The 15,337-nt window shown below is 44.1% G+C and overlaps 1 protein-coding gene across 1 annotated transcript in view; it reads right to left on the bottom strand.

Annotated features, from left to right (window-relative positions):
• BFSP2 (beaded filament structural protein 2) overlaps positions 1-14,747 on the bottom strand; it is a 63,232-nt gene extending 48,485 nt beyond the window's left edge. Inside the window, exon 1 of the mRNA XM_039837164.1 lies at positions 14,190-14,747. Within this exon, the coding sequence (XP_039693098.1) occupies positions 14,190-14,678 (489 nt within the window). The 5' untranslated portion in view covers positions 14,679-14,747. The remainder of the gene's footprint in view (positions 1-14,189) is intronic.
• Between the last annotated feature and the right edge of the window lie 590 nt (positions 14,748-15,337).

The raw sequence follows: 15,337 nt of genomic DNA, 5'->3' as shown, positions 1-15,337 counted from the left end.
GTGTGTAGTGTCTAATAAAATTGATGCTTCATCAATGTTGGGGCATAGGCCACCACCTGACTTTTGGGAATGAAGAGGGTGGCTGCATCACTGAACATTGCCAGCAGCAGCCAGCCAATCGGCTGAGCCACAAAGGATTAGGGACCTGGGCTCACTGGAGGGATGTTTCTTCTTTTTAGGTTCCATTCACAGCTCAGAGATAATGGGGAGCAGTGACAGAAAGGTCTATGGCCCGAGGCTTGGGAGATCAGAGCATTCCGCTCTCTCATTTTACAGAATAGGAGCCTTCCAGTGAAAGGGAATTGCCTCAGGGCACACAGGCAGGTAGCAGCCAGAGCGGAGACAGACATGAGTCAGCTGCACCTGGTCTCTTCAAGTCTGTGAAGAGAATGGTGAAGTGACCACCTGCTCGGCGGAGTTATGGAAGGGCTCTGTGTCTGCAGGGAGATGTTGAAAGAGGTGGAGTAACTTGTCCAAGGTCATGCAGCTCCTTAGTGACATCTACCATGTTTCTACTATGTGAAAAGCACTCTCTGGACCAAGGCTTTCCTTTCTGAACCCCAAGCTGCCTGTGGTTTGATTGGATTTGGGATCTGATTTCAAGTGCAAAAGGAAGTGAGGGAGAAGTGGATTAGGTACAAGAACATTGGTATTTCTGGAACCTTTAAAACTGAGATTTGAGGAAATAGGCTAAATGTTGGAAATCAGGACTATAATGTGAAAAAAAAATATGTACTATTATGGGTTGAATTGTGTACCACGCAAAAGATACAATGATGTCCTAATTGCCGCCCCCACTCCCGTGAATACTGTGAATGTGACCTTAGTTTGGAAATAAGGTTTTTGTGGAATCAAGTTAAGATGAAGTCATTAGGGTGGACCTAGTCTAATGTGACTGGTGTCCTTTTCAGAGAGAAATTTGGACACAGACACACAGGGAGAACGAAACAGAGATTGGAATAATGTACCTACATGCCAAGGAAGGACAAGGATGGGCAGCCGCAACTAGAAGGTAGAGACGGGGCATGAAGCAAATTCTCCCTCAGACCCTACAGAAGGACCCGATTCTAGATTTCCAACTTCCGACCTCCAGAGCTGCTAGAGAATAAATTGCTGTTGTTTTAAGCCACCCAGTTTGTGGTATTTTGTTATGGCAGCCCTAGGAAAATGTCTCGTATTAATCGATTACTTTGCTGCGCACGGTTGTTTGTTGGTTTAATCAACATTTACTGTGCATCCACTGCATGCCAGGCACTGTGGGTGCTGGAGTGAGAGTGGGGAGTGGGAAACACAAAGATCCTGTCTCCCTCAGGTTTACTTTCTAGTTCATGTGCATCGTCTCCCAGCATCCTCACAACAGTCCTATGAAATAGAGATCATTCTACTCAATTTAGAGATGAAGAAACTTGCTCTTAGGGGCCAGGGCCTCACTTCTGGTTAGGCCGAAGGTGAGGCTGGACTTCTCTAGGATAAAGTGGTTAAAGGGTACAGGTGGGCTCTGTCTGAGACACCACCCTGCTCTCTCTCCTTCATAGCTTAGGCGCATGACTGCTGAGAAAGACACCCAGGAGTGTGGGCTCAGAGATACATCCTGCTCAGCAATTCTGGGGCACAGAGCGGGCCCTGCCTCCTAAAGCCATAGCATAGCCCAAGAAGCTATACCTCAGCCCCTGGCCTCAAGTCTCCTGCACAGCTCTGTGTGAAGATGGAAACCTCTCACATGCCGGCTCTGTCTCCACAGCCCTCCCTCCCACCGCTGAGCATGAGGAGGCTGAGAAGCCCAGTTTGGGCACCAGAAGGTAAACTCATGGCTTTGACAGCTGGCAGCTGGCAGCTGACAGGTCGGCCATAGTACTCCACCTGCACACAAATGTTCACAGAGTATCAGCGATAACCAGACAGGGCCACTCTGTGATCCAGGTGGGAGGAGACAGAGACAAGACCACACATGATCATATCTGAACAGAGAGGCAGGGAAACTCTGCAACCACAAAAAGCCAACATTCCTTGTTCAGTGAGCACCGTGACGAGTGACTGCTGTTTGTTAATGACAGCTTTATGCCTGCTTCATTCATCGCTTCTCCTGGATAAAACCTATAAGATGCCCAGTCATTAAACTGCCCCCAGTTCCTGATAGGATCAAACGCTGAACAAGTCCTTGCTCTTAAACTTTTCCCCGAATCACCCAGCACAAGCCGAACCTCATAACAAGCCCCACCCAACTGGCATGTTTCCCTTGCTGCAGCAAGCTAATGAACTTGACCTTGCCCACCAATCAGTGTGCTCCTGGTGGTCTGCCTGGCTTTAACAGGTGCATGCCTCACCCCCGGAACCAGACCCGTGGGGTGTGGCCTCTCACCTCCTACGACGAACTCTATCCAAGTTCTTCTAGTAGCCCATGGAACTAGGTTTTGGTGGGAGATCACCCTTCAAGGGCTATGGATCCCAGCCCAGAAGTCTGTGGCATGCATTGACGTAGGCATGTGTTTTAGGAGGCTGCCTACCTCCTAGGGTGGAGGGGTGCACCACGCGAAATTCCTAAACCCTGCTCAGATAAAGACGTTCTGCCTTGGGGGCCGACTGCTCAGCACATTTTTCTGAGCATTAAAATCACTGAGAAAGAAAAATAGAAACCTCTGGGGGGCTTCACCATTCCCTGGCAGCAAAGCTATTAAACTTTCAAGTCCCAGTTCTGATCGGCTTGACAAGCTGGAAGCCGCCCAGCCTAGTGCATTGTAGTTAGTTCCAATGAGAGCCTGCTTGGGTAAGGATCAATCACTGTTTCTGACAGTTTCTTCCAAATTAAAAGAGGCAGGGAAGAGGAGACAAAGGAAGCATACTCCAGAGTTTAAACTCCTCACAGAGAACAGCCCTTGATGGCTATGACTCTATCTTATCACACAGTAGGCACTAAAGGATATGCAGACTCATTTATACCTTGGGGTCTGGGATTTGAGGCAGGTCTGACACTGGTCTTATAAATAAGCGTAACAGGAGGTTTTAAATAATGTGGGTAGACACAATGCTGAACTGGTCCTGGCTGAGACACTAACTCAATGGGGAACTTAATGTCTGTGGGCCTTAGTTTCTTTGTCTATAAAATGGGTATTATGGGCTGAATTGTGTCTCCCTCAAATTCATATCTTGAAGCCCTAGCCCCCAGTACCTGAGAATGTGACTGTGTTTGGAGATAGGGTCTTTAAAGAGGTGATTACGTTAAAATGATGCCACAAGGGTGGCCCTAATCTAATATAACTGATTAGAAAAAGAAGAAATTTGGACACAGATGTAAAAAGGGAAGAAGATGTGAAGACGCAGGAAGAAGGGAGCCATGGATAAGCCCCAAAGACAAGCCTCAGCAGAAACAACACGAATGACACCTTGATCTCAGACTTCTAGCCTCCAGGACAGTGAGAAAAGAAATTTCTGTTGTTTAAGCCACCGAGTCTGTGGTACTTTGTTATGGCAGCCCAAGCAGACTAAGACAGGGGTATAACCCATTTACTTGGGTGACACAGATATCACTGAGAGGACCAAATCAGACAGGAGCAAAATTTCCTGTGAAAACTTACATTTGAGACCTGCAGTTCATAATGAAAATGTAGGCAGTTTTAACTTCACGAGTCTTATCAAAGTACATGAATTTATTAGAGAAGGAACATGATTTTGTTAGACGACACTGGAGGGGGACCTGCAGAACCCCCAGAGCATTCGTGCCCCTCCAGGGGAGGGGCTGGGATCTGGCAAACAGCCCAGGAATTCAGGGGGCTGCCCAGGGCTGCCCAGTGGAGTTAGTGCCAGGCAGGGCTTGCCTCGGGGGGTACGGACTCCACCCTGGGGACCCCTGGGCTCCCAGGCACCTGCAGGTAGTCTGAATACTGCTGGGAGCAATTCACTTTGCAGGCAGTGCTCCTTGGGACAAGGACAGGAGCCCAGGAGCTTCACTTTCTTGTCTCATTTACTCCTCACAAGGACCCGCGACCCATGAGAAAGCCATTTTCAACTTCATTACGTAGCTAAACAAACCGAGGCTCTAGTAGTTAAGAGACATGCCGTAAGTAATAGCAAATTCATTTATCGAATAAAACTTCCTTCTCAGAATTGGCTGGGAGCAGCCCTGAGTAATGGGCTCTTACCTGGAGGGATGGGAATGAAAATGATGAGAATGTGACACAGTTAAAGGCCAGGATGATGCCTGGAAGTGCTCTGGGCAGCTGGGCCAGACGGAGTAGCTGGGAGGGGTGAGTGAAGGGAGGGGACAGGAGCTAAGGGCGGGCTGGCAGGTGTAGGAAGTTAGAATTCAGGGAGGACGCTACTTTGCCTCCTGTATGACTTTGTCCTGAGTCTGCTGAAGGGGATGGGGGTGTTTTCTAACTTCATTTCTTTCTCCATATTGTAGTATTTCCCCTAAGACTTATTTTGATGGTTATTCATTAGTCCTTGAAATAAATAAATAAAAATGACAAGTTGTTTTCCAATAGCAGGTCAGTTCGTAATGGAGTTTTCCACTCTCTGTTTACTGCTTTTCATTACCTACTGCTTGCTAACCGCTGAAATCATTCCTCATTTCTGCTGAATAATGCATTTGTGACAGTCAGCGCTGCTAGCTCGTTTACGACCAGATAAATGAATCTTTATGTGCTTTTCCCCAGCCAGACAGACGATAAACTAGGTTTTATTTTCCTAAATTGAGTCCTCAACTTTGGTGGATCAGTGTAAACCCTCTGGGGGAATGCCAGGGGCCCCTGCAGAACGTTCTGCTTGGTTCAGCCATTCTTTCGGTAATTCCCCGTAAAGAGCCTCCACATTTGTGCCCTGAATTTGCACCAGCTGTCCGGATTAAGCGTTAATTTAGTTCTTCTGGATTGTGTCGCCCATTAGATCTTTCCTGTTGCTCTTCTATACGGATAATTTTGTTGAGTTTTTGTTTGGAGAGGAGGCTGTTGAGATACCTTCTCCTCTCCCCCTGGAAGTGTCAGTAAAAGGGTTCTGTTGCTTCTATGAGGCTCTAAGGGCTTCGCTTGCCCCAGACCTGTCCTGAACCCAACTGCTGCCCCCGCCCCCAAGTAATAAGTTGTTGGCCTAAGTTTTATTTAGTACTTTAATTTTTTTTTTAAAGGTAAAACATCCTAGCAGTGCAAAAAACTATATAGCTCAAAGTCAGCCCGCTCCCACTCTTGTGTCTAGTCACCCAGTCCTCTCTCTCAAAGTTTCTGTTACTACCAACCCCTGGGTGTGCTTCCAGAGAGAGTCTGCCTTCCCACACTTTTTAAAAAACACAAATAGTAGCATAGCATAGACAGGGTTTTGCAATCTGCCTTTTTACTAAACAATATATATTGGTGCTCGTTTCACATCAGTATATAAAGAGCTTCCTTATTCTTTTCTTATAGCTGCCGAAGATTCTGCTGTGTTATTTAGTTATATCAAAACTTAAGGTTGTTTCCAGTATTTCACTTCTGATCTGGGATTTCAAAGAAGCTCTCCACCCTTAGCTTCAGGCTTCCAGTTTGAAACCTGAGGCTGTCTGGTTCTGTATTCAGTCCTCGCTGCCAACCATTTGTTGGCTGCCTTTGGCGTGCTGTGGCACAGACCCTCTGTGCCAGGCTCTTGGAACAGAGAGGTGATGGGGATAGGCAGTGACCCGGGGAGGGCCTGGCACTTGGTGGTGAGAACTTTAAAACTCTTGGCATAAACGATGCCATTCGGCCCCCCACGAGGGGCCCTGACTAAACTCTAATGTGGCTTCTGTCAGCCCTAGACCACGTCCCTGGGATGACCCCAGCGCCTTAAAATGCCTGCCTGATAAAACTCAAGCTGCCGAAAGAATTCACTGTTCATTTCAGCCAAAACCTTCCAAGATGCCCCTGAACGCCCTTTTCATAGGCAATTACTTTAGGAAACCTGGAATTGTAAATCCTTTCTTTGCCCCTTTGAGAAATAAATCTCCTGTTACCCAGAATGTTTTCTCAAGGACCTGGGAACCACATCTGTGAAATGCAAACATATGTGGTGATAGCCCCCCCATCCCCAGTTTCTGTGGGAGCGTACAATGCTAACTTTGGTAGATGTGTAGCTCTAGTTTGTCCCTGTCATAAGGCTATGAGAAGTGTGTTTCTCCTCTGAACAAGCACCAGTTAGTAAACACAGATGGCCTAGTCACATAAACCATCCCCTCTCTTAACCTCCTTCAATACTTTTTGTTTGTACTTTGGCACACCCCAGCATTTAAAGTCTCCTGCCTTTTGATTCTGTGGAGTTGAGCTCAGTTCTATACTGAAGTCTCTCTCCCTTACTGCAGTAGCCTGAATAAAATCTGTCTTGCCACTTTTAACAAGTGTCCAAGTGCAAAATTTCTTTTTGACAGTTAGGAAGTCTGCCCCATATTCAGATTGCCTTGCAGATGATCACGCCTGGTCCTGACTTTCAGCCTTTGTCCATGTGGGGCCCTGCGCTGAAGTGCCATCGTTTGGCATATTTTTTGTGTCCCACATTTAGTCTCCACTTCCTGGTCCTTGCTCAGGACTGGTCAATACATTCTCTTCTAAACTTCTGAAGCATTTATGGGTTGAACAACTCATGAATGCATGTATGTAAACACTGATTTTATGTTTCTACTCATTTGATGTCTGTACTTTCAAATATTCCACAAACTTTAACTGGGCATTGATTATGCACCCAGCAATTTACCTGCATAATTTCATTATATGTAAATAATGGACCAACCTTATGAGGTAGATATTTTATTTTCATTTTTGTTAGAAAAATCTCAAACATATGTAAAAAGAGAGAATGGTAAACAAAAAAAAAAGAGAGAGAGAGAGAGTGATATAATGAACTCCCGTATACCCATCACCCAGCTTCCACGATCATGAATGCATGGCCTATTTTGTTTCACCTGTACCCCCTCAAATTTTTACTCTGCTCAGATTATTTTGAACAAATACCAGATATTATTTATTTTTCAAATATTTCAGCATGTATCGCTGGATTATAAAGCTATTTTACAAAAACACATAACTTCACAATCATTATATTTAAAAATGAATAACAATTCCTCAATATCAAATACCCAGTTCTATTTTTTTAACCCTGATGTACCTACCTATAGATCTTATGGGAAAAGCGGAAAAAAAAGGCCAATTCTTTCTCATCATTTACCAGTTTTCAAAATAATGAGTTGGTTCCTCCGTAGACTCCACAGGTAACTAATTAGGGATTTTTGTTTTGTTTTGTTTTGTTTTTGTTTTGCATTATACTGAACTCATAGATTTAAGCATATTTAGTTTGTTACAATCCACTGAAGTTAATAGTCTTACTGATACTTCATTATCTTTGGTTAGTGGGATCTTATTCAAATTGACTCCTAAGTCTTTTGACATGACTCTAGTAGTTCCTCATAGCTTCCTTGGTTTTCACAGGACAAGACATTTTAGACTCATCTTGTACATTTCCTGCCCCCAAGCCTGGATTCAGCCATTTCTCTAAAAGGCCTCTGTTTTTTCTTAGTGAAAGAAGGTAGTTAGACACCAAAATCTGGACTAAAAATGCTCATTGTCACTGGCTTGACTATTATTTCTTGGTCTTTTCACTGGCCAGAGCTAGGAACCAGGTATTTATTTATTTTTTGATCACGCACATTATGAGTTTATATGGATAATTCCAATTCAAATTTAGAAAAGAATGGTTACTAAACTTTATCAGTCTTACAACTGTATTGCCTCTCACTCACACTGAAAGTCTCAGTTCTCAATGACACACATATAATTATTCTTTTGCTTTATCCCACAGCACACATGCACACATACACACAGACACCAGTGCCAGAATGACAACACCAACACCACTACCGACAATATGATTACTAAAACTTATTTAAGGTTTATCTTGCAGTACTCTTTTTGTATCCCTACAAGAATATATAGTCGAATTACTTTGGTTTAAAAAGTCACTTGGAATAGTTCTTCTCTGTGTGATTATATCATTGATTTGATACATAGTTGGGTTCATTTGTTCCCTTTTCCTTTTGATTTTTAGGGTTCACTTTTTAAGATTTAATTTGTCTTATAATTCTATTAAATATTTGCATGGTTCCAAAGTCATCTCGATAAATTAAAAGAATTCTATTGTCTATCTCTTTTCCCTCTACCCTATTCTCTCTCTTATCTTACAAGTGATCATTTAAAAACACTTAGGTTTTTTTTTTTATTCTGGTTTTTTTTTTTCAATTATAAGCAAACGTGTGTATATGTTCATATCCTTTCCTCTTTCTTAGATAAATGGGTAGAATGACATACACACTTTCTCCACCTTGCTTTTTAATTCCACAATGTATCCTGGAAATCTCTCCATAATAGCTATAGAGCTATTCATTCCTTTTGTAGATGTGTCATTGCTTATTCCACTATTCTACTGTTGATAGATATTTGGGTTGTTAACAATCTTTTGCTATTATTGATAAGACTGACGTAAACAGCCTTATGCATACTTCTTATCCATGTTTTTGCCAACGTGGCATTGGGAGAGATTCTTAGAAGTGAGATTGCTTGATCAAATAACGTATATAAATGCATATATAATTTGTCTAGATATTGCCAAATTCTTCTCCAAAGGGGTTATAACATTTTCCATTCCCATCATCCTATGAACTTGCCTGTTTCCATAGAGCCTCATCAACAAAATACATTGACACATTTTTTTGGAGTTTTGCCAATCTGATAGGTGAAAATGGTATCTCAGGTCAGTGTTTTTTGTTTGTTTGTTTTTAATTTCTCTTATTATGAGTGAAGTTGAGCATCCTTTTATACAGTTAAGAACCATTTTCATTTATTTTTATGTCAACCATTCATATGTCTAGGCAATTTAAAAATAAGAGTGTTGCTGGCTTTTTTTAAACCTCAAATTTGAAATGCTGTTTACAGAATAGGAATATTAACATTTTATATTCTTAGTTGCAAATACTTTTTTTTTAAGTTTGTCATTTATCTTTTAGTTTTGCAATTCAAAATTTAAAAAATTTTGGTAATCAACTATATCAATATTTTCCTTTATTGATTTTAGGTTTTGAATTATATCAAGGAAAAATTTCCCATACCTAAGTTATAAAGGAATTCACCCATGCTTTCTACTTGTATGGTTTCCTCTTTTACATTTGAATCTAAGATATATTTGGAATTGATCCTAGGGTGCAGTGAAGGATGGGTCCAATTTTATTATTGTCCTCTGTCCATTTGTCTGAATATTACTTATTAAAAAGTCCATTCTTTTTTCCAGTCATATCAAATATTGCCTTTATCAATACTAAATTTCCACATGCAGTAGGGCTTACTTTAAAATTCTGTTCTGTTTCATTGGTCTTCCCATCTTATATGAGGCAAAATGAAATAGATTTAATGATTGAGACTTTCTAGTATGTTTTAACATATTGATGTACTACTTCCTCTTGCTTTTTTTTTTTTGGTTTTTATTTTTTTAGCTATTCTTGCCTTTTTGTATCAACAAATAAAATTTATAATAAGTCCATCTAGTTCTAAAAAATGGTATTTAAAAAAATTAGAATTACATTAAATTTATAAATTAATTTAGGGAGAACTGACATCTTTATGCTACTGACTCTCTATATTCAAGGATATGATATTTTTTCCATTTGTGTCTTTCAGGAGGGTTTTATTGTTGTCTCATGCATTTTGGACATTTCTTGTTAAGTTTATTAAGAGGCCTTTTATTTTTTGCTATTATGAGATTTTCTGTTCCCTTACATCTTTTTGTTGTTTATATATATGCTATTTATATATATGTTAACATTATTTTATAACCCGCTACTTTACTAAAACTATCTTACTGTTTGTTGTACATTTTCCACATGGATCCCTTTGCGCCTTCCAGAAAGACCATCATTTTCCCTCTTTCTTTCCATGTCTTATACCTCCAGTTGCTTTCTCTTGTCTAATCGCATTGACTATTGTGTTGAACCAATGTTCCATAGTAGTAGAGATGGTGAGCACTCTTTGCTTTTGAATATCGGGAGGAAGACCACTAGTGTTTACTTCTTAGAGATATTTCATCATCCTCATTATCTAGATGAGAAATAGAGATGTAGAGAGATCAATGAAGAACTTATCTCAAAGTCACACAGGGCCTGAGTTTGACCTCAGGGCTCTCTGGCTTCAAAATCCCCAGTCTTTGCAGTACAGCCCTGTATTTTCCATCATCTAGACTCGTCTGCCCCTCTATTCCTCAACATGGACCTCACACTTTAAGAGATTTAAGAGTGGCTGAGCTCGGTGTTTGTGAAGAACATAGAAAGAGGCCCCAAGCGACAGGGTTTAGCTTCTCCCCTATTTTCTTTAGCCATTCTGCTCCCTCCCTGATACTCCATGAAGCAAAACAAAAGCCCCCAGGAAATCAGATCCATCCTTCTTAGAAAATGGTTTAGTGACCAAGACCTTTGGGAGCAGCCTCGCGCCTCCCTCCCCTCCCTGCTCCATCAAAATATTTCTTCCAACCCTATATATCACTCTCCCTAAGAGAATTCTCCTAAATATATTTTTCTTTGTATAGTTACATTTCTGAAGATACTTTAGTGTGGCCTAATTTCAATCTTGTGTTTGGATGAAAAGGCCCACCATCACCAGAGCTCATAGCTTGGCTAACAGAGTGACTACCTGGCTGGCCTGCTCTGACCAAACGAATTGCATTTATTAAAACATAAGTGGAGTGGTTTTGTCTTGGATAAATGTATTGAGGCTTTTGCAGATTCTAAAACAGCTCATGGTTCTTTCTCCCTCCCCCTTTCAGGGATGCCAGGTTATGAAGTATGAACAATATCCCTATTACCTTTCTTTTTATTCAGTGGGAAGGGATTAGATCTTATTTATTTATTAAAACAACAACAACAACAACAACAACAACAACAACAAACAAGAAACAAGACCGCGCTGGGACCACAGCTTCTGAGGGGGAGAAAACCCTGGCCCTGATCTAGATTGGCTATTTCTAGCAGTTTCTCTGAATAGGCAGGTCCCCAGAGTATGGGCTCTCTGTTTGCAAGGGACAGAAAAGAGACTGTGAGCAGCAGTTCCATTTTAAATCAGGCTCATTTTAAATTCTAATCTTCTTGCCTTTCAGTAATTTTGAGTCCTCTTTTCCTCCAGCTGACAGCCTTTGCTATCAGAGGTATAAGCTGCTGTATTCTCCCATGGAGGCCACCGATTTCGGTGGAAACCTAAGCCTCCACATTCCCCCTTCCTCCCCAGGCAGCATCTACTGGCCCTGGCTTCTGCTCACAGCTGGTGCTTTGAAATGCCGCCTCTGTGCTGTACCTCCTCTGTCCCCATTCTCCTTCTAGCTGCAGCTCTTAGGCATGCGAGTCGCCTAATTTCAATCTCCTGTTTGGCCTTTTTGAGGATGAAAAGGCCCGCTGTCACCAAAGCTTATTATCAGCATCATTAACTTGACAGGAAAAGTCAGAAGCCCTCAGCAAAGCAGGGACAACAGCCAACAACATGCATAAGCTGACTCTTCCCACTTTTCTCACTGTGCTGGGAAGATCTGGTCTTTGTCTAAGTGGGCCTGAAGTATGAGGGCATGGACATACAAATGATCACAGGACAACATGGTAACTGCAGAATGGATGTGCGTACAGGCTGTCACGAGATCATAAAAGGAGCAGGGAAAGCATCACAGAGTAGCAGCCAGGCTGAGGGCCCCCAGGTGGGTGGTGCGGCTGGGAAAGTCGGGTGGCTTCAGAAGGGCCTTGCGGACTGAGCCCAGGGTCATGGATTGTGTCTCGTCAGAGACGAGGGGCCCAGAAGGATTTGGGGCGGGAACGTAATGTAGTCAGATCCTGTGTGTCTGAAAGATCATTCTGGTAACTGTGCAGAGAATACCAGGATGGGAGGCTGGGTATCAGGAAACCCATCTTACAACCATGTGTTGGGATCTGAAGGGGGTGGAACAGTGTAGGTGTTTTGTAAGAGGGTCAAAGGGAAAATCACATATATTTCTCAAACGTATAGAATTTTCTTTTGTTCTTGATGGGACAGATATTAATATACTGGAAGGCTGGGCCGTGTGATACAGAAATAACTCCAGGTTGGTCTAACTATAGCTTTAAGTCCATGTTTTAGTAAAAGGAAGAAAAAGAGAACTCTGTATTCATATCTAGGATCTCAGTTATAGTCACTTAACAGGAAAATGCCCTTCATTTGGGATTCTGAACATCTGTGGCGGGGGCTTGAAGGTCTTGGCATTGGGCCTTCACCCCTGCAGCACTGTGGCTGCGCTGCTGTCCCTGTGTAGTGTTCCAGTCCAGTCTACTTTCAGGCAGGAAACATGCAGCTTATTATCTACGGATTTACTGGAATATCCACAGCATTATTAATCCCATTTCATAGGTAAGGAAACTGAAGATCAGAGAAGTTAGGTAAATCGCCCAAGCCCCTGTAGTTAGCTGGAGCCAGATCAAATTAGTGTCTGTTGAGTATGGACTAAGTTTTGTAGCCATATATTTTGACCTAGAAATAGGGATGGCTAACTTCTTATGAAAAATCCGTGTGGCATCTGAGTGTAAGAAGCTCTTCGGCAGATGCTGAAATAATTAGCATATCTAAGGATATTCTGGTAATTTAAAGAACAAAAATATTTGAAATAGGACCCGTTCGGGTGAATCTTAGAGGAATGGCTACCATAGATTTGATGGCTTTACGGCCCCGGCTGCTCTGAGATGGCTCCACCTCACAGCCCAGCTGGATGCGAGCAGAGCAGCAACTCCAGGGCGGAGCTGGGAGGACAGTGTTATATGTCGTGTGTACTGTGTCAGCTGGGTACAGACTGACACTGAAGGAGAAGCATTCTGGGATGGAATGGGTGATAGCAAGGGCAAGTGGGGAGGTCCCGAGAGTGCCTGCTCAGCATCTCTCGGCCACACACTAGGGAAGGTTTGTAATCTCTGCTTGGGGGGGCCTCATGCTGGGCCCCGCAAAGGAATGGGTCTGAGCTGGCAGTCCCTGGCCGGGTGAGAGGCTGATTTAGCTCAGAGGGATCCCCAAGCCAGCACTTGGTGGGGGGAGGGGAGGAGAGAAGGCAACCACCCACAAAGAGACAGATGAGATGTGCAGTGCTGGCTGGAGTCCCAGCGTTAGAACCACAGGCTGCAGGCCAGACATGATGGATGAGCAGGGCGCTCTGCAGAAATCGCCCTGGAGAGCGGTCTTGATTAAGCAAGGGAGAAAGATGAAATCTCTGTGTCCTGTCCTGTCCCATAGGACAGCCACTAGCCACATGTGACTACTTGGAGTAACAAAAACAAAATAAAAATTTAAATTCCTCAGTCTCATAGCCACATTTCAAGTGCTCAGTAGTCATATGTAACTAGTGGCTAGACAATGTGGCTACAGGACGTTCCCATCATTGCAGAAAGTTCTATTCGAAGGTAAATTATCTCATTCATATTTTTTACATTGCTCATATATTGAAACAACATTAAAATACATTGTATTAAATAAGATTTAACTTCACCTGTTTATTTTTACTTTTCTTTTACCGTGGGTAATAGAAATTTGTAAATTATTTATGTGGCTCATATTTCCATTGGACAGTGCTGTGACAGATGGATACAAGAACATACCCCCATTTAGCCACTTTTTTACGCTACACACATTCAACGGTATTCCATCTGATGATGGCTGAAAACCCTTTCTTAACACAAAGGTTACAGAGGCAGCCCACGTTCATGTGACAAATGTAAGCTTTGGAACCAGAAAAATTCAAGTTCAAATCTCAGCTCCATCCCCCTACCAGCTGTATGATCTGGGTCAAATAACTATTGGTGCCTCAGTTTCCTCGTCTGAAAAATGCAATCAGTGAACGAACCATGGCATAGCACAGCTGTGAGTATTAGAGGAGACAGTGCCAAGTACAGGGACTCACGTGGGCCTGGCCCCTGGTACGCCACAGTCAATGGTAGTGGTTGTTATTGCTGTTATTACTGTCATTAGTATTTAAGCAAGAAAGTAGAAGAGGTTATGGTCAGTTTTATCAACCTCAGACCACTCACTCCCCTGCCCCGTCTTCTGCCTCAGCCTGCTTGTTCTATAATAATGACCTCCCAGAGATGGTGTAAAAGGCAATCAGTCAGCAACCCCTTCCGGCCCTCTGCAAAGCCCTTGGTCCTGGGCCTGGGAACTCACCTGCTGGCAGCTGCTGGCCCAGGAGGCCCTGAGGGCGCCCCAGCTCTCTGAACGCCCAGCCTTGCTTTCCAGGTGCATCCGCAGTTCTGCCTCCAGCTCCTGGCTGATTTGCTCGAGGGCGTGCACTTTGGCCATGTATTCCACCAGGCAGCCCCCCAGGTCTTCAACAGCACTGAGGTCCCTCTCTAGGCCTGGAGCAGGTGCTGTGGCCAGGCCTGAGCTCCGCAGCCCCTGCAGAAAGACACTGCTAATGCCCAGGGCTCGGCGGGTCACGCGGGCACCCAGGCCACCTGTGTACCCACTGGGTGCCATCCCTACATAGACCCTGGGTGCTCGGACCAGGCCACTCATGGCATTGGTCCTGGAGGTCGGGGGGCTATCCAGGGGGGATGATGACCGTGTCCCTCTGAAGGATGCCCTGTGCCTCTGGAGGGACATGCCGGAGCTGGGACCGGCGGGCACATCCACCACCACTCGCTTTGAGCTCATCACCCCTTCTGCCTCTGCTGTGCCTAGTGGGTTTACAGAGTCCAGTGGCTTTTGGTTTCCAGCCCCAGCGTCCCTGTGGTCTGGTCATGGGCCTCTCTGGAAGCTCCCCTAGCCCCAGGGCTGCTTTGTCTGCTGTTTTCCATGAGCTTCCATCATTCACTGAGCTGAAAGAGAACCGGGCTCTGTCCAGGCCTGCATGCAGAGAGGCACTCGTGCATTCTCTGGAGGATCATGTGCCAGACCTCCCAGATTTTTCTGCTGGTGGTGGGGGAGGCTGGATCAGTGCAGGCTGTAGGGGCGGCTCATCTGGGTGTTTGTATTTCGCTACCGAAGAGAGGGCAAGGCTTGCATCGAGCAGCCCCATTTCACAGATGAGTAAATTGAGGCTCAGATCACAAGTGCAGTGAGTGGCTGAGCCAGGACTAAATGAATCCAGTTGTTCCAGGGCCAATTTCAGGGCTTTCTACATTCTTACGTGTGCTGTGTCCATGAATGTGCGAATGGGCACACATGTCTAGACCGGTAACAGAGGATGGAAACGGATGTGAACCAGCCACGGCAGGAGGCAGCCCCAGGGTGTCAAGAGAAACAAACCGAGTCTGTTGCTCCCTTTCCGCTCCCTCCGTCCTGGCCGCAGCGGCAGGTCCCTTCCTAGCATC

Source organism: Pteropus medius, unplaced genomic scaffold (genome assembly GCF_902729225.1).
Source record: "Pteropus medius unplaced genomic scaffold, Ma_sr-lr_union100, whole genome shotgun sequence".
Lineage (NCBI taxonomy): Eukaryota > Metazoa > Chordata > Mammalia > Chiroptera > Pteropodidae > Pteropus > Pteropus medius.
The sequence above is the reverse complement of the archived record's forward strand: the minus strand, read 5'-3'. Positions and strand labels throughout refer to the sequence as shown.